At 43.7% G+C, this 17,803-nt stretch overlaps 1 protein-coding gene and 1 long non-coding RNA gene across 3 annotated transcripts; one reads left to right on the top strand and one right to left on the bottom strand.

The window, feature by feature from the left end:
• Positions 1 to 184: 184 nt before the first annotated feature.
• On the top strand, positions 185 to 16,663 carry gareml (GRB2 associated, regulator of MAPK1-like). 2 transcript variants are annotated; one of them, XM_034900305.1, is made up of 8 exons: positions 185 to 522; positions 3,596 to 3,736; positions 7,259 to 7,389; positions 7,472 to 7,637; positions 8,414 to 9,264; positions 11,717 to 11,886; positions 13,031 to 13,646; positions 16,628 to 16,663. In XM_034900305.1, the coding sequence occupies exons 1-7, from the start codon at positions 411 to 413 to the stop codon at positions 13,638 to 13,640; spliced, it is 2,181 nt and encodes a 726-aa protein (XP_034756196.1). In that variant the 5' UTR covers positions 185 to 410; the 3' UTR covers positions 13,641 to 13,646; positions 16,628 to 16,663. The 2 variants fall into 2 exon arrangements, with proteins under 2 accessions (XP_034756196.1, XP_034756195.1); XM_034900304.1 differs by lacking the exon at positions 16,628 to 16,663 and having other exon boundaries at positions 13,031 to 14,306.
• LOC117961550 lies at positions 16,228 to 17,158 on the bottom strand. The gene is made up of 3 exons (XR_004660433.1): positions 17,049 to 17,158; positions 16,538 to 16,626; positions 16,228 to 16,441 (listed from the first exon to the last, which is right to left on the bottom strand). It is a non-coding gene; the product is annotated as an uncharacterized LOC117961550 (long non-coding RNA).
• Positions 17,159 to 17,803: the final 645 nt, after the last annotated feature.

The raw sequence follows: 17,803 nt of genomic DNA, 5'->3' as shown, positions 1-17,803 counted from the left end.
TAATTAATGTGGAAAACATGAATATCAAGCAAGCGTGGGAGGATAAAAAGGAAGGCTTCTTGACATATGTGCTTGATATATGAGCTCCATCATAATGACAAACTCTACAAAACCAAAGTTTGACTGACTTTGCTACACTCTAATGGTTTATGTGCGTGTGTGTGTGTGGGGGGGTGCTCGACAAACTGAATGACAGAGAGGAAGAAAGAGAGAGGTCTCGCGCTCCCTCCCACCGCTCGTGCGCACCGACTGTGACTGCGCTCCCTCTCCTCCATTCAAACATGGCGAAACTCTTTGCCATTATACCGCCGCCACCATCACCTTCCTCCACTTCATCGTCATCCCCCCCACCATCATTATCTTCACCATCATTATCACCATTATCTCCGGTAGCGTGATGACCCGGGAGGATGGAGAAGTTGTCGGCGAGCCTGTCGGAGATCACTTGGAGCCCGTTGGCGCTGCCGTTGGACGCGGTGGTCAGCAAGTTCCGTCTGCCCACTCTGGTCCGACTGGCCCACGGTAAGAGACTCGCTTCTCCGTCGCAGGGTTAAAGTAGGCTAATGATGGTAAATGGCGGTAAATATGGTTTTACAGTCAGTGAAAGAGGTCGACTCAAACGTTCAAAAGTGTTTCTTAGGTTTTTAGTGTAACAACACCGGAATGTAAGAACAAGTGTAGCAATTTACTGCAGAGTATCACAACAGTGTCAAGATTGACAGGAGAAATGTTCAGCTTCCGGTCAAAGTTTTCAAAATAAATCTTTAACCGTGTCCGTTGTAAATAAGGAAAACCCTATATGGAGATTCACTAACATTTCGAATAGTAACATTAATCAGTACCTTAGAGCATAACCTAGTTGGGAATAATGTTGACGGAACAGCTATTGGCAAAACAAATCAAATTACCCTTTTTTCTTAGGAAAATGTCTAAATAAAACTATGCTATATGTTTTGTTGTTGTGTCCTTACATTATTCCAAATGTTTCCAACTATGTTACAACACAGAAAAATGTGTCATTATTATCATTGACACAGAGCGTGTTGTTTGGAGGCCTGTCCTATAAGCTTTAACCCCTAAAGTTGCCCGAAATCCTTAACATTAGAAAGGTATAGTAAATCATAATGTTAAAGAATTATACTCAGTAATACATCATTTTTAACAGCTAATTTATTGATATTGCCCCCCTGCCAACAACTAGTAACCTAAACCCAGCCAGCACAAACCCTAACTTTGATAAAAGACAGTTTTTTAGATTTGTTGGGGCGGTCAATATAAGCCCCTTAAGCTGGCCTACCATTTTTATTTTTTATTTTGGCTGACTGGGTTCAGCTTTACAGTCCATACATTAGTCAGATTAAATTTTTTTTTTTTAAATGAGCTGTGCTGTCAAAGCAAAATTTGTCAATCAATCATAAGATTTTTTTCATCCCGGGCAACATTTTGGAGATTATTGATGTAGTTTGACAAAATATTGGAGAAGACACTGTTGGAGGGCCATAGTATGGACTATAGTAACACGGTTTATACAATGGCCCAGCTGCCCGGGCACATTTGGGGCTCTTATTATGAAACTAATGCCGCTTTATTTCCGTTCTTATTTTGATTAAATCTGGCTGTCTTGATGCAGCTGCTCTCGGACGCGCCAACTTTTCTAGTTCACACCAACCACTGAGTAACATTTGTGCTTTTTCTGTTCAATGTTACATGTTTTGCCGCCAAAATGATTCTCTGCATCCCCAGATTTGGTGTCTTTACTTTGGGAACGTCGACGGCCAAAGTTGTTCCTGTCCAGCGAGGGCCCGGAAAGCCACAAAGTATCTGTTGTGCTGCTGAAGTGCTGCTCAATTCTTTTCATATGTAAATGCTGTAATCTGTCGGCGAATGTGGTGAATACTAACAAGCAGCGACGAGGAGGGAAAACCTCCGACTTTCCTTCTTGGACAAAAGCGCGCACCCGAGCCGTGGTCCCCGAAAAATACGCACCTTAGCCTACTTCTGGCCGCGCGCGTGCATTGCAGGGCGAGCGAGAGAGAGAGAGAGAGCGCGCTTACCCGTAGATGTTCATTAACTGCAGCGTAGCACTTGTTTGCCCAACCAGCCAACAAAGTAGGTGGTTAGTTATTTACAACAGGGCTTGATGTCAGCATTTCGTTTAAGCCTTTACCACCTCCATTTCTCATTAACAACAACACACCAACAGTGTTTTATCTGCATAGAGAGACTGGTTCAGACTGAGCGTGGGGGTGTCATTTAGTGGGATGAATTCATGAAACTTATGAATGATCCAGACTGCATAATGTATAGCCATGATGGAAAAGTACATTATGCTACACAAAGGCAATTGATGTCATACATTGGTGTCAGTTAACCCAAATCACATGAAAACATGCTCTCATATAACCCATGTGGAATTATCTGCTGTTGTAACCAGTGGTGGAAAGTAATTATACATTTGCTCATGCTGTAAACACGGTTGCCTCAAAAACACCTCAAAACTCGAACCCTATTCCTATTAATGTTATTTTATACTTGTACCCCACTGCATTTCAGAGAGAAATGTTGTACCTTTTACTCCAGTTGACAGGTACCATTGATTTTGCACAATAAGATTTTACATACAAAACAAAAAGATATAATGCATTGTTATAGCTTCAATCACCCAATGGTATGTATAGTTCATAAAATGATAACACAATATAATGTGTTACTATATACAGTATACTAAACCACTTTGGAAAGGAGCCATTCTGCATAAGGAGTATTTTCACTGTTGATACTTAATAGCCTGAGTACATGATGCTGATAATTGTTGTGTACTGTTGAAGTACCACACACTATTTTTATTGTGTGGTATATTGTGTTACTTCTTCTAACAGATTCTCGGTTTTGCACTTTGTGTTTTACTTTTGGAGACAACCGTGCACTCGACTTCTTTTCACTGACTCTTTCTTTCTGACTCGTGGTAATTTGCGGCAACTGTTGACAGCAATGTCTGTGAGTCATCCAGAGTAACCATGTGTTTATGGAAAAAGGCATTACTGTTGTGTACAATTTTTTGCTTTGAACATACAACAACTAAAAATCCCCGTCAACGCTCTTGGACGGTAGCTGTAGTCTTAGCGGTGAAAAATAAATAAATCAAAATGATCTGCTCGGCTCAATAACCGCTAGTCACAAGAGGGAAAATGGGTCTTTTTTTGTGATTTGGGCGAACTGACCCTTTATAATGCAGAAAAACGACTGACATGTCATCTCATCGTCTGTCCTGTGTTTGTATTCAGCCATCAATCAACATGATTGTTAGACAAAAGGTAGTAACGGCTATCAGTCAACATGTGAGTCTGTGAGTGTGAGAGGGAGACGTGAGTGTGGGCTGTGTAATAGTGGGTTGCCAGTCGCACAACAGGATCCTGATGAGTAGGTTAGGGGTGGTGAACTGTCACTGATAGTGGTAATTACAGACTCTGAATCCTGAATGCATGTGGGTGTTGTGTTTTTCATTGCTTAGCTACCTACTGCAGTCTGACTTTGTTTTTCAATTGAATTTTGTGTTAGTCCTAATCCACGTTGTCTGTTATTGTGTTTGTTCCAGGTGAATGTGTGGAGGGGCTCTCGGAGGAGGATGTGGTGCTGTTACACTCCTGCCGTCAGTGGACCACTGTGACTGCTCACAGCTTGGAAGAGGGACACTACGTTATTGGACCCAAGATAGACATCCCTCTGCAATACCAGGGTGAGCACACACACACACACACACACACACACACACACACACACACACACACACACACACACACACACACACACACACACACACACACACCTTAAAAGTCCTCAACCTAAAAACAGCAATTCACCCTAAATTGGAATCTCTGGGGGTGAATAAATGTCCAAAAACATTTTTTTTTCACAAGGTCAACAACTTCCACTTAAGTAAAGGCTGATGGGTAAAAGTCTCCTTGCTTTGAATGATAGGGTTGGTCACCATGCTCTACAGATCCATTCTAACTAAAACAGTTCTAGTCATATACTTAACTCTCATGGGAACCTAGTTGATAAGAATTTGTGTCAGTCCAGCTTCAATAAAACAGACACATATTTACAAAATAGAGGAACAATCTCCTACTTGGTGATTTATCGTGAACTTAGCTGATACCATTCAAAAACTTAGACCTTATTACATAACACAGAAGCAAAATACCAACTCCCAGAATCAAGAAAGATGAGTTTTGCATAATCTTCCCAATCTACGATTTACTGTCATTTGAACAGTGATAACAGGTCGAGGGTTCAAACCCCACCAGGGTTGACTTGGATCTTTCTTTGTAGAGTTTGCATGGTCTTTCTGAGTTTTTGTGACTGTCCTCTGGTTGCTTCTTCCAAAAGGCATGTGTGCCAGGTATTAGACATACTCTGGCATCTTGTTTAAGCCTTCGTCTCAAGCCAGGCACTACAAACTCATGATTATGCAAAGAGATGTGAAAACGGACTTGGGTGAAATTGGCAAAATGATGAATTAAATGATCATTTTTGAACATGTACTGTAAGGGGTCCCATTTAACAATATTGATTGATGCGCAGCCAAATACCCAAATCCAACCAGCTACTGTAGATGTGACCTTCCCTGGCTCCTCCTGGTCTATTGACCTGTCGTCTTCCTGCTGAATGAGTCCAGTCAGTATGATCTCACCGGAGCTCAATCCACACAATCCCATTCAGACTGTCCGACCGGTCACATTATTCGCTGTGTAACTGGATCCTAATGCCTCCTCTTCATTCATTTCCTCCACCGATGGAGTGCTGATGTCACCTCACACTGCTGCCGCCTCACAGGCTTCTTTTCGGCAGAGTGAAAGACAACTTGGGAGGGAGGGGGTGTGTTGAGGTCATTGTCATTTTAGACATTTCCGCTTGTGGAATCACGTGACGGCAATTAATGGCAAAATAAGCAGTTAGCAGTAAGACGGCTCAAAAGCCAACATGTACTGTATACTGTAGATGTAACAGATGTACTGACTCAACAGGAGCTCTCTTGGTATCACTATAGTAAAAGGACTTTCATTATGTCCAAGTCCTATAAGGGATGTGTCAGCATAACAATGGCCTGTAGTGTAAACAGGCTTTCTTAAAAGGGGCGTTCCAGTGATTTAGTATTACACTTCCATTAAGAGAAACACATAAGGAGCTGCCAAGAATAAGCACATTAGGAATAGATTATCCTTTGTACTGTAACCTTATTTAATGTCTTACACTCTAAATCTCCTTTTCTTAAAGGTGGGCAGACACTGTACAGATTAAGCCCAATTTTAACCCTGAACCAAAACCAATTTTCTTCCTGCCAGACAGGTTCTCATTTGACATTTGTTTTAGGGAGTCACTGTTACTTGTCTGAGCCACCATGTGGCTGTTGTATGATAAGATGGACTCCTGGTTTGGCAGAATTTTGAGTGTCTGCCCAGTTTTAAAAGATACAAAGTAGCAGGTCGATGATCTCCTTCCACCTGTTAGGTAGAGGTAACTGTAGACAGGAAACTAAAATAGTTGAACTGGTGGCAAAAGAGGCGTCACTGTAACATAGTTTAAAAAGGTTTAAGTAACAGCCTTGTAAGGGCTGCCTTATGGCATTGGGAGAGTTGCGTTGTTGGGGGGCATGTCTGTTGCCGGACCCTGCAGTAATCCATCAACCCGAACCAATTTTACTGATTCCAGCAGCAAAGGAAAAGCAAGCCAAAAAGCCAATTTAAGTGTGTGCATACTTTTAGGATGCTTTTTTGTCTCTTAAACATGAAAGGTGAGTTGTTGTTGAATTACAGGCCACCGCCAGTGATGAGCTAATGTCTGTGTGATGACTTCATACAGGAAGTCTAAATAAGCTTAGGAGGAGAGCAATATAGGTTTCCCCATGGGGATAGACAACAGGATGCTCCGTCCTTCTTAACCTCTCTCTGTCTGTATCCTCCTCTGTCCATCAGTGAGAGAGCCAAGGATGACTGAAGGGTAGAGGACAGAAAGCTGAATGAATGGGGTTCAGCAAAGCGAGCGGCGCCACAGCCACCCTGGTAATGTGGAACCGGTGGCCAAAGCCTTGTGTGTTGGGATTTAAAAGCTTGAGTGGATCCATTTGTGTTTCTTGAAACGTAGTAATAGCTCGTTACACCTCAGTTCTGTTAGGAGTCGCACTTCTTTGGTAGGGGTGGTGGTGGATTGAGTGGAAAAGTAGCACTTGCTGCTCCTTATCCTGGGGGTCTGTATGAATTGGAAGGTGGGGGGTTGAGAAAGAGGAGGAGAGAAAGGGAGGGGGATGCTGGTGAGGAGGATGCGTGAGTTTGGTATTCTGCTCTGCCTCCCAGACAAAAAACTTTCTCATGTCTCGTTCCCTCACACACACAAACATTTGGACTGTGAGAAAAAGGCGGATCCTTCGAGGGTCGTAGTGCAGTGCGATGAACTGGTAAATAAGAAGAAAGGATAATGGGATTTTAAAAAGACTGATTAGGAGACAACTTTGCATTCCTGAAATGGTCTCTACGCTGCAAAAACAGGCACAAATCAAAATAAAAAGAACTGTTTAAAGAACACAAACAGTTAGTGGACGGCTGTACTCGGGTGAAAGATTTACAGACAGAGGAGTGGATGAGGAAGGGAAAGAAAGGGTGAAAGTGTGTGAGTGTCTCCATGGTGATGTGTCTCTGCTCTGCGTGAGAATGGGGGTCCTTTATTGGTTGCCATGCCAGCCCCGTCGGCTGTCGATTGGTCGAGAGCTGGTGCCATGTCATAGGTCACGTAGGTGTCTTTGTATTCTTCTCGTCCAAACAGTGTCTACTACGGGTGGGTGGGTGTGAGAGAGAGAGAGAGAGAGAGAGAGAGAGGGAGGGAGGGAGAGAGAGAGGGAGAAAGAGAGAGGGAGGGAGGGAGAGAGAGAGAGGGAGAGAGAGAGAGAGAGAGGGAGAGAGAGAGAGTTTTTAAGACTGTAGGAAGTCAAAAACAGAAAAGACAGAACAGAAACTGTTTAACCTCTCCTTTTTCCTTTCTCTCCTTCCTCTTCTCCCTTCTTGTCCTTCCTCCACCCTTTCCCCCCTTACCTCATTACCATATTCCTCTTTGCTCTGGCCTCCCATTATTTTTCTTTCATGCTTTTCTCCACTTCCTTTTCCAACTTACTTCCTCTTCCTCTTACCATCTTTGTACCCCCCTTCGTACACCTCCTTCACCTTTCTCTTCTCTTCTCTCTGTCCCGCTCCCATTGTCTCTGTAGGGAAGTTCAAGTTGTTGGATGAAGACCGAGACGTCAGGGATCTGGTCCAGTATTTTTCCAGTGTGGAGGAAGTTGCCGGAGTCTTCCCTGACCGGGTCTTTGTCATGGAGACTATCACTTTTAGTGTCAAGGTTTGAGTAACATAAGAATATCCTACTTACGTTTCTGTCGTGCAATATCCTATCCATGCACCCATACATGTGTCCTCTGCAGGTGGTTTCAGGCGAGTTCAGTGAGGACAGTGAGCCCTACAGCTTCACTCTGCAGGCTGGAGATGAGCTGTCACTCATGGGGAAGGCGGAGCTTCTCTGTGCCGCGGCGTCTAAGGACAAGACTGGACTGAGCGCACTCTTGAGACGCCTGGGAAAGACTCCTCGAAGTACGTAAGGCCGAAATCTTGGGTCCTGAGTTCTATTTCGGGGGTTGTTCATGACATGAGAATGACAGAGGTGTGGAATCAGTGACATCATTCGTAATACTGTCATTCCGGGGCAACCCCTAGCTTATTTAGTAAGAGTGTGCACCCCATGTGGGCTGAGTCCTTTGGGGGGGGGGGGGTGTTCATCCTCTCTCTTTCATCCCCCCCCATTTCCCTGTCTATCAAAATAAAATAAAAAGGGAAAACGCCCCCCAAAAAAGAGAGAAAATAAGAAAAAATAGTTTTTCTTTACTTTTGCTTTGATTTTCTACACATTGTAGTCACATTACACTTGCATCCAAATCCATCCATCTTTGTCCGCTTATCTGATATCGGGTCGCGGGGGCAGCAGCTCCAGCAGTGGACCCCAAACTTCCCTTTCCCGAGCCACATCAACCAGCTCCGACTGGGGGATCCCGAGGCGTTCCCAGGCCAGGTTGGAGATATAATCCCTCCACCTAGTCCTGGGTCTTCCCCGAGGCCTCCTCCCATCCCACAAATATTATCTCCCATTCACTTCTAAGCATGCTTTGCCTGTTTCCGTTCCAGCGACTTGTATGTTCAACTTGCAACTACGCATTGTCAGTCTATAGAAGCAGTGATGCACTGTGTCTGCAAATTAAGTAAATCCTTCTAGTGCTTTCCATCACCATGCTTAGTACATCACGCCATCAACTGTTGAGAAACATCATAGTACAGAAGACCCCTGACTAATCCAAATGTCTCTGCATCCTCAGGTAAAACTCCATGCCTGGTCTGTATGAACCATCGCACCAATCAGAGCGTTAGCCTACCCTTTGGTTGCCGTGGACGCTTTTGCACACGCTCCCCTCTAGAGCAAGGCATGCTGGGAGGGGAGCACACGGTACGCAGCATCATCGAGAGGGTTCGCCTCCCCGTAAACGTGTCCGTGCCTTCTCGACCACCACGAAACCCCTACGACCGCCACGCGGTCCGAGAGGGCCACCGCTACAAGCTGCTCAACATCGTCAGCAAGACGGTGGTGCTCTGCATGGTACTCCGCCGACAGGAAGTCTCTCCCTCCCACTTCCTGCTGCTGCGCTGCATGCCCCGGTTCAACGTGGCCGAGGCCTCTGTCCACACGGCAGCGTTGGAAAGCCTCCTATTGCGACACGCGTTCGACCCGGATGCCTACTCTCGGGCTGTTAGAGAAACCCGGCCAGAGCTGGAGTGTATGACCGAGGAGTGTGTGAGCCCGCGGCGCTCTCGCATGTGTGTGTCGGGTCAGGACTCCTTGGCACCGGCGCTGCAGCGGCTCTCCATGTGCGGGTATGGGGGCGGGGTTTCGGACAGCTTATCACAGCGCTGCAGGGACTCTCTGGGAGAGCGGCTGGGGGAGGGACCGGGTGAGGAGCGGGAGTATGTGACTCCTGAGTGGACTGAGGCTGAAATGAGGACCAGTGAGGAGATTCCTTACGAGGAACTCTGGACCAATCAGAATGCAGAGGGCTTGGGAAAGGAGCCAAATCTCATCTCCTTTCATTCGTCTGCCACATTGGATGTATCTCTTGGTACCATGGTGACGAGAGTGTCTACCCCGCCACCCGTACCTCCCAAATCTGATGCTGTGAGTTTCAGTCTTCACCTCATGTCCTTATTTCCACCCCTCTGTCTCTCGTTCCTCTGTTCGGTCCAGAGCAGCATCCGGTTGTGAGAAGTCAGGATGCCTGGTTTGAATTATTCATACATTACAGCTTTTAAACCTCAATGGACGGACACACACACACACACACACACACACACACACACGCACACACTCCATGCCACACACCAATACACACAAGTACATATCAGCAAGGACTTAGGTACATATGTGCTGGGATACAATAACTCAATAAATAGCACAGAGCTAGTTCATTCTTGATGGTAGCGTATAGTACTGATGGAGCCTTTGATCTTAAGAATGACCAAATTATTATCGATCTCACAATCGAAGACGGCCACAACCATTTCTGAGGAGTGGAACAGGAAACAAAAGATTGCGATGGATGATTGTATCGACACTGCATTCTCCCTCAAATCACTTGTCAATCGAAAAGGGTGGCCGCTCTTTTCTGTCCTAGAGTTTCAGTGAAACAAATATACAGTTGGCAAGAGAGAATAGCTGGGAATTTCACTTCAACAAAGTTACTTAAACAACAAATCTAAAAATTGTTGTCCATAATTCATTTGATAGAGTGATTATGAATGTATTAATGCAGTATATTTTTAGCTTTGTTTACAGACAACACTAAAGTGGTACACACTGCTCCTACCCAGCCGCATGGAGGGCTCAGTCGTTCATTTATCAGGGTTTCTTCATGAAAAACTAAAACTTACTCCTGGGGGGGTTTCTGTCTGTACTTTAAGTTACCTCGATAGAAAATCTGAGGGGACACAACTTTGGCCTAATCTTATAGTGGAAAGGCACGTAACTCAATCCTGAGTACTTGAATTAATAGCTCTAAAGTTCAGGTTGAAATGACCTGGAAATGTTAAATGCGTCTGTTCTATACAGAATGTGTTCCACTGCATTACGCTGCGACCAAACAGGACGTGATTAGAACTGTAGAACTACTGGCCTTCATAAACAACACGTTGTCGTACCATCACTGTGGGACGTCACTTGACAGGGAAATCTCTTTCGTCTGACATATACGTGAAAGTTGTGCGAATTTGTTTTTTGCAAAATGTGTAACATATGACGCGTAACTGAATTTCTTTGTCAGATTGTTGTGCCTAAATTTTTTACATGTTTTTTGTTTTGTTTTTTTGCTTTTATGAGTTCAGGATTGTATGTGCATGTACATTGTTCTCTATCCACTTATTATTTCATGTTTCTCATGCTCAACTGGAGGATCTTATATTCCTCTATAAGATATATGAAACCATTTAAGACACTAATTATTATTATTTTTTTTTTCAAAAGGTCCAGTGTGTAATGTGTTTAGCTGCTCATTGTCAAAAACCGGTGTTGCCCGTTCACAAACTTGTCCTTTTTTATTATTATTTACCACTACCATCAATTCCAAGTATTCCTATTGGAATTTTGAAATATTCCAATCACATTTGCATAAACTGGGATAGACGCTTCATATTAATGCTCCATCTTGAATACGTTAGCCGGTGAGGGACATCCAGGATATACTGCTCTGCCTGTAGCGTTTTCACTGCCACACTATAAACTCACAGGTGGTGCTAACCTGCTAATGGGTATAGTCTCTTTCTGGCCCCGGCAAGGTAAAAGAAGGAAACATGGAATACCACACGTATTCAAAATCCAAATTTCAGGAAGAGTCGTCTTCTTCTTCGCCCAGAAAAAGGAGATTGAAAAGAGTAAAAGACTGTCTTTCTGAAGCGTGAAGGCTACCGTGGCTGTAATATGCACTTTGAACTGCGTGGCGCTAGAGAGTTGATTGCGATATGTGATCTCAACGCTAGATGGGAGAAATTCCCACACATTGGACCTTTAAACCAGGAAATGGTTTCAAATTGAAAACAAGGTTGTTTTCTTTGCTGATCTGTTCTTAGTCTGGAGTTATTAGGTTGTTCTTCAACATTAGCATTCACCTCCTAGTGTATATGGCCTCTGTGTTTGTAAGAGAGACATGATCATGCTTTGTTTTGCTTAATTCACTTTTTTCTTTGAAAGTGATGGCAGCTAGAAGCAGTACAGAGAGTGTGTGTGTGTTAATGTCTGCTATGCAACTGGATTATACCTTGTCACACACAGCATTCTTCATTCCCTGATATTTATCCTGCCAAGACACTGTGTGTGTATGGGTGTATGTGTGTGTGTGTGTGTGTGTGTGTGTGTGTGAGAGAGAGAGAGAGCTTGCTACTGTGTGAGGGAGTTTGTTTGAGGTGTAAAGGTCACCAGAGTTGACATTTACCAAGCAGAACATTGAGACCAGTCTGCAGAGACGTGTGCGCACACACACACACACAGCCACCCTTCTGAGAAGTCAAGTTTTTTTAGTTAACTTTTTTTGCTGTTTTGTAGCTCTCATTTTCTGTGTTGTGTATGTATGTGTGTGTAGGTGAGAGAGGAGTGTCGCTACTTGATCGCCCCTCCGGTTCCCCCTCGCTGCTCTAAAGGAGGCTCCATATCCAGTCCAGTCCCAAGCCCTCCCGTCCCACCTCGCTTCCCCAAAACATCCACCTCCCCGAGACCCAACCTCTCCTTCTACTCCTCTGGACTTCAGGACAGGTAAATGTTCTAACGACTACTAAAAGAGCTTTTACATAGTACAGGAACCATTCACACACTGTGGCCGAGGCTGCTACACAAAGATGCCATCTGCTCATCAGATAAACACTTATATACATTTATGCATCAGGGGCAACTTGGGTCATCAGAGACTTGCCCTTGGTCTTAGCCCTACCCCTCGTTCGAAAAGAGTACTGGGACAGCACTAGGTCTCACGTGAACGCGCAAAAACGAGGGTGAGGGGTAAAAGGTAGGGGGAAAGATAGAGAAATGAGATTCAGCCAAAGTCACTTGTCTCTTTTCTTTCTCTGTCTCAGTGAAATAAAGCTGCCTGTCAGAAATTTTGAGATCTATAAAACGGTCCAAGGGGAAACAATAATTGCGAAGTACTTGTGCTACATCGGGGAGTAAAGAACACAACAGGGCGTCGCACAGATGGGCCATTTCAGTGACAATCCCACCGCCACACAACCATGTGATGAGTCTCCTAATCGCACTCTGGATTTACTTTACTGCACAAACAGGAAGCCACCATGGATGCCATTGAATCTCATCCTTCTTGCTCTTTATAGCAGATAACACATGAAAGTAACAGGGACACAATAGTTCAAAACCTGCCACCTGCATTATCAGCATTGCAACTGGACCACAGACAGTTTGGAGATTCTGGTGTGTTGTGCTAGTAGTGGCTAAACTCCATCTGCTGATGATCGTGTAATATGATCAAAAGCTCCAGAGCAGCTACTTAAGGAAACTTGTGGTGAGATTATCTGGTGAACAGTTAGTTGAAAAGGAAACATTTTTTTATGTCTAGCCGACATATAACCACTTTCTCAACGGTGTTTCAATATTTTATGACCTACTTGACGTTGAAATATATTCATTTAAATACTGTTAAAATAATGGTTAATTACTAATTACTAGTTTGGCAGTTTTCACTTACAGGTCTAGATTACTTTTGACCTAAAAATTACAAAATAGATTCTTACCGGGATATTGTTGATATGGGAATATAACTATAAACTACACCCCAGTAAAATGTATATTATTTCAATTTTTCTCATGGTACTTACCGGTGTTTTGAGTCATCCTGACTGATTCTAGAAGCTAATGTCACTTGCTAATGTCTCCTGCTCTGTCCCAGCTGTTCGCCCTCTCCAGACGCTTCCCTCTACTGTTACCCGTGCTCCTGGGCCGACTGCCCGGCCCCTAACCCTGCCAGTCCTGATCCAGCCTCTGCCACCCCTGCAGACAACACAGCGAACACAGCCAATCCTCAGCCAGCACAGGCCACCTGGGCAGAGCCGTGGGTAGATTCCTTCACCTCCTCTGGACCTCGACTGAGGCCGCCACCTCCACAGAGTAGATTTGCCCCCTTCGGGGCGTTGAACCCCTTTAACCGCCAGTCCCCTTGCCCCTCGCCTGAGCCCCCTGCCAACCCCACCACAGATTCCTCCAGAGGTGCAGAGGGCGGCGGGACGTCCACAGCGGTCGCTGAAGGGTTGGGCCCGCCCCCTGACCCCACTTGGCGGCCTCCCGCTGACCTGTCTGTGCTGTCATTGGAGGAGGTGTCGGCCTGCCTACGGTTCATCGGCCTATCAGAGGCAGCGGTGGCTGTGTTCCAGAGGGAGCGGATCGACGGCAGCCTCCTGGTGCAGCTGACTGAGGACATCCTGTCCCATGACTTCCACCTGAGCCGACTCCATGTCACCAAGATCACACAGTTCATACAGGGCTGGAGGCCCAAGATCTAACACGCACACACACGCGGACGCACACAATGTGCCTGTTGGCTACTGAGCCATCCTGAATGTGCCTTTCACTGTGACCAACTGGCTGCTGAGCCCCAATGACTGAAGCTGAGACTTTACTGAAGGAAACCACGCCACCCTGTGGTCAAAGTATAAACCTGACACTTGACTTAACTGGATCTCATGCCAGGAGTCTCTGACAGACTGACTGTCTGTCTGAATCATAGACTGGGACTAGTTTACTAACAAAAGGCTACAAAAGAGAGCTACATTATGAAGGTGCCCCATTTCAGTCCGTCTTTGCGGCAGATAGTCAACCACATGTTCGAGACAGCTAAAGGTTTTAAGCACTAAATGGATTTGTGTGGCCTTCATGCTGTGATCCCACATCATATCTGATATGAGGCGAAAACATTCATTTATTCAACATTAAAAATATAGGGGTGAGTTTTGCAATATGGGGGGCGTTAAGAGAATTACAGCCTCTATTGTGGACCAGTAGGATATGTAACCACGCTGATGTAACACTGAATCTGTTTCCTACCTGAGTCTCTTGCACAGCCTTTTTCATCCGTTGTTCGTCATCTGTGCATTGAGCTTCAGTGGCCTGTATTTGACATAAATAACAATTCTTAGGAGATAAAAAAAGCTAGTTGTTTAAAGCTAAATGGAACAAAGAGATATGCAGAAAGTCAAAAGCACCCAATGACATAATTATTGAGTTTCTGGTACTGAAGGATTCACTGAACATCTCTTAATATACAGTATTCTGTATCAAGGCCAATTTGTGCTTTGGGACAGTGACATTTGTATTAACATTCCCTTTAAGGGTAACACGAGATGTCCATCTGTCTGTAGTCAGAGACACAGATGTGTTGCCATGCTATAATAACATTTTCGATTGCCTCAGAAATAGAGTTCTCCAACTGTACCTCAGATCACTTGTTCAGATATGCTTGACTTAGCCATGCATAATAATAAATTAAATTACACTGAATTTCTTCACATTGTTTACTTCTTAATTACACAAAATTGTATAAAACACACTGATGGCTGCAGTAAAATAATAAGTCCAGTAAAGCATAAAAAAGCATAAAAATATGAGTAAAGGTCCAAATGCCCATTAGAGATGACACCAATATATTTGTTTATGGATTATAATGGGGCATCAGATGTTAATATAACTGTTGTCATTGTCCAGATATTACATCATGAAAAATAATAATTCAAAAAGAACATATCTGCCTTAAAGTTCACTGTAGCACTCACATTCACTTTGAAGTGAAATCTCCAATTTGACAACACAATAAGAAACGCTCTACAAGAAGCTCCCAACACGTTAGCCTGTGTCACAATTAGGCTATTGTTTGTATTTCCTCAGACTATCTTAACTGCCAAGCTCATTCGTTAGCCTTGGCAAGCTCATTCGTTAGCCGTTTGCTTATAACAAAAGGAAAAAGCTAACGCTAGTTTAACAGCTGTTATCTGCTATAAGGTCATGCGACGACAATAAGCCAAACAAGTTTACATTTAAGGCGATTTTCCAACACAACTGACAGATAACTGACCTTATTGACTTAATTAGACACAAACCATGGCAACACCTGTGCACCTGTGTCCCAGCCGTACGTAGCCTATCACTTTTTCGTGCCTCCTGGAAATGAAACTTTAAATCGTCAAAGTCGCGCTGTGTTGTTTGCCCCTGTCGGACACCGTATTTTCCATCCAGACTCCCACAATTAGAGGAATAGAAGTTTCCCTCCAACTCTTCAAATTAAATGGGCCTGCTCTATGAATCCTACACATATATCCAGCGTTAATATGTGTACAAACAATGTGTTCATGCAGGTAGGCCTACTGCTGATGATCATAATGTTATATAGCCGAGGACTTACTTTAAGATGCAAGATCATCCAAGTTAGCCAGACACCTGAAAATGTCATTCTATGTAGTTGAAATGTTAAAGTCAAAGGCTCTCAGACAGACACACATACTTGGTCTACTCCATATTGATGTACTCTCTGTAATCAAGTCAGTTGCAGTGAAGGAATACATAAAAAAAAAAAAATACAAAATGACCTCTGACTATCAGGGTTTTTCCCCCTGGTGGATGTGTGGAGCTGGAGGCCTAACAACACGCAGACAGGAGGTTGAGGTTTATCGCAGATACAGTACCACGGCTAGCTGTGAGAGACATGGGCAGTGTGACAGGCCATTAGCAGTTGCAGCCACAAATAAAAGACAGCCAGGCCCACAATTAATGACCTTTTACTCTCAGTACAAATATACATCTTAATTAAATAAGTATTAATACATACATCTTATTCCAGGGACAAATACAATCACATTCAAGCACAGCTCAAACATATCACTACAACTGTTAAAAGGGATGAATGGGAAAGCTTATGACTATCCAAAATGGCTGCCTTCTGTATCAACAGTTGTCAAAGCTGTAGTAACAAAGTTATAAACACTTTGAACACTTTGATGAATTTATGCTCTCCAATATTGCTTTTGTGTTTCCTGCATATCTGCTCTTTGGAAATCTAATGACAGAACACCACAAAACACGATGTGGTGACTGGATGTACCCTAAACCATTGAAAGTCTTTGCACAACTAGAAGTGAGCAAAGAGATTTAATGAGATTATGGCAACCAGTGTGAACCAGGATTCATTAACTCTGCATGAGGCTCTTCTTCTTTGTAAGGGAAACCTGCTTGTTGGCGATTCCCTTGGCCACGCCCACTGCAATTTCCTAGAGGTATTCAATAGTCCTCTCCTCTGCAGGCTTCGTTCCAGGACCTGGAGATAACAAACACAAAGATGAATCCCCTCCCGCCCTCGCCTGGAGGAGCACATCACAGAAGATTACAGCACTGTAGTACAGCAATGACATACCCAGAGGGTCCACAAGCTGCTGCACTTGACCCATCTTCTTAGCTCTATCCGCCTGTCAGCATCATATCCAACGCTTCAAAGAGACCCACCTACACACACACACACACACACACACACACACACACAATACTGAGGCAGTGTTTTCAGGACATTAAAGCTATAGTGCGTATTTTTGCTCTGCCCATAGATATTCTTAGACTTCCCTGATCACGCACCACCCCTACCCCTTCTTCATGCAGTTGCTTGTAACCAACGAGGACAAGGAGGATAAAAAAAACATGATGAACTCATCAAAAGAAGTAATCATCTTCACTTGAGTTTTTCCGAGCAACAGTTGGCGGACAACACCGTCTTAACCATGCTGACCAATACAGAGAGAGTTGTGTGGAACTGATCTACATTAGCTTTGTAGCAACTCATTTGGCAGTGGCTTGAATGTAACAGACGTTTATTAATATCGAAGAGTTACGCACTAAAGCTTTAACTGATTAATATGAGTGTTTATGTTTACTAATTTAGGCAGTCTCTGAGTGCAGCCCAGTCCAGACAGCAGCTCAATCTCTGGTGTCCCCAGGACCCTGTTTTTGCTCTTTGTGGCGATTCGGTCCTGCCAGGCTATCGCCATCTACAGAGCAGATGGAGTCAATAAATCTCAAACCAAAACAGTGGGCATGTTTGACAGTACCAGTACTGAGCCTTGTACATAGAGCTGCAACACACAATTATTTATATTATTGATACAATCTGAATTATTGTTTTCAATTAACCAATTCATTGTTTATTATATAATGCAAAATGGTCATCAGAGTTTGCCAGCTGCCAAGGCGGTGTCTTCAAATAGTTTGTTTTGTCTTATCAACCGTCCAAGATCCAAAAATATTCAGTTTTATATAAAACAGAGAAACAAGCAAATACTTACATTCGACAAACTGAAACCAGAGATAGATTTACTTAAACGGTTAATTCAAATTGTTGGCAATTATTTTAGTTTGTTTCATTTTTTTTTTCCTTGACTGAGTGATTTACTAAATACTTCAAGCAAATAGTCTTCACAGTTGGTAGACATTACCAGCAGTGGAATGAACGCAACACCGGTACTTAAGTACACTTTTTTTGGTACTTCAGTATTTCTATTTTATTAATACTATACTTTTACTCCTCTACATTTATTGTACATTCTGCCCTATGTACAGGACATTTAGACAAATCAAGCTGGTTTAGCAGCAGTTTTTGCGTGTGAGCCAAGTAAGTGTATGTTTGTGTAAA

The sequence above is a fragment of the Etheostoma cragini genome, chromosome 18 (genome assembly GCF_013103735.1).
Source record: "Etheostoma cragini isolate CJK2018 chromosome 18, CSU_Ecrag_1.0, whole genome shotgun sequence".
NCBI classification, from domain to species: Eukaryota; Metazoa; Chordata; class Actinopteri; order Perciformes; family Percidae; genus Etheostoma; species Etheostoma cragini.
Note: the sequence above shows the minus strand (reverse complement) of the source record. Positions and strands in the feature narration are given on the sequence as shown.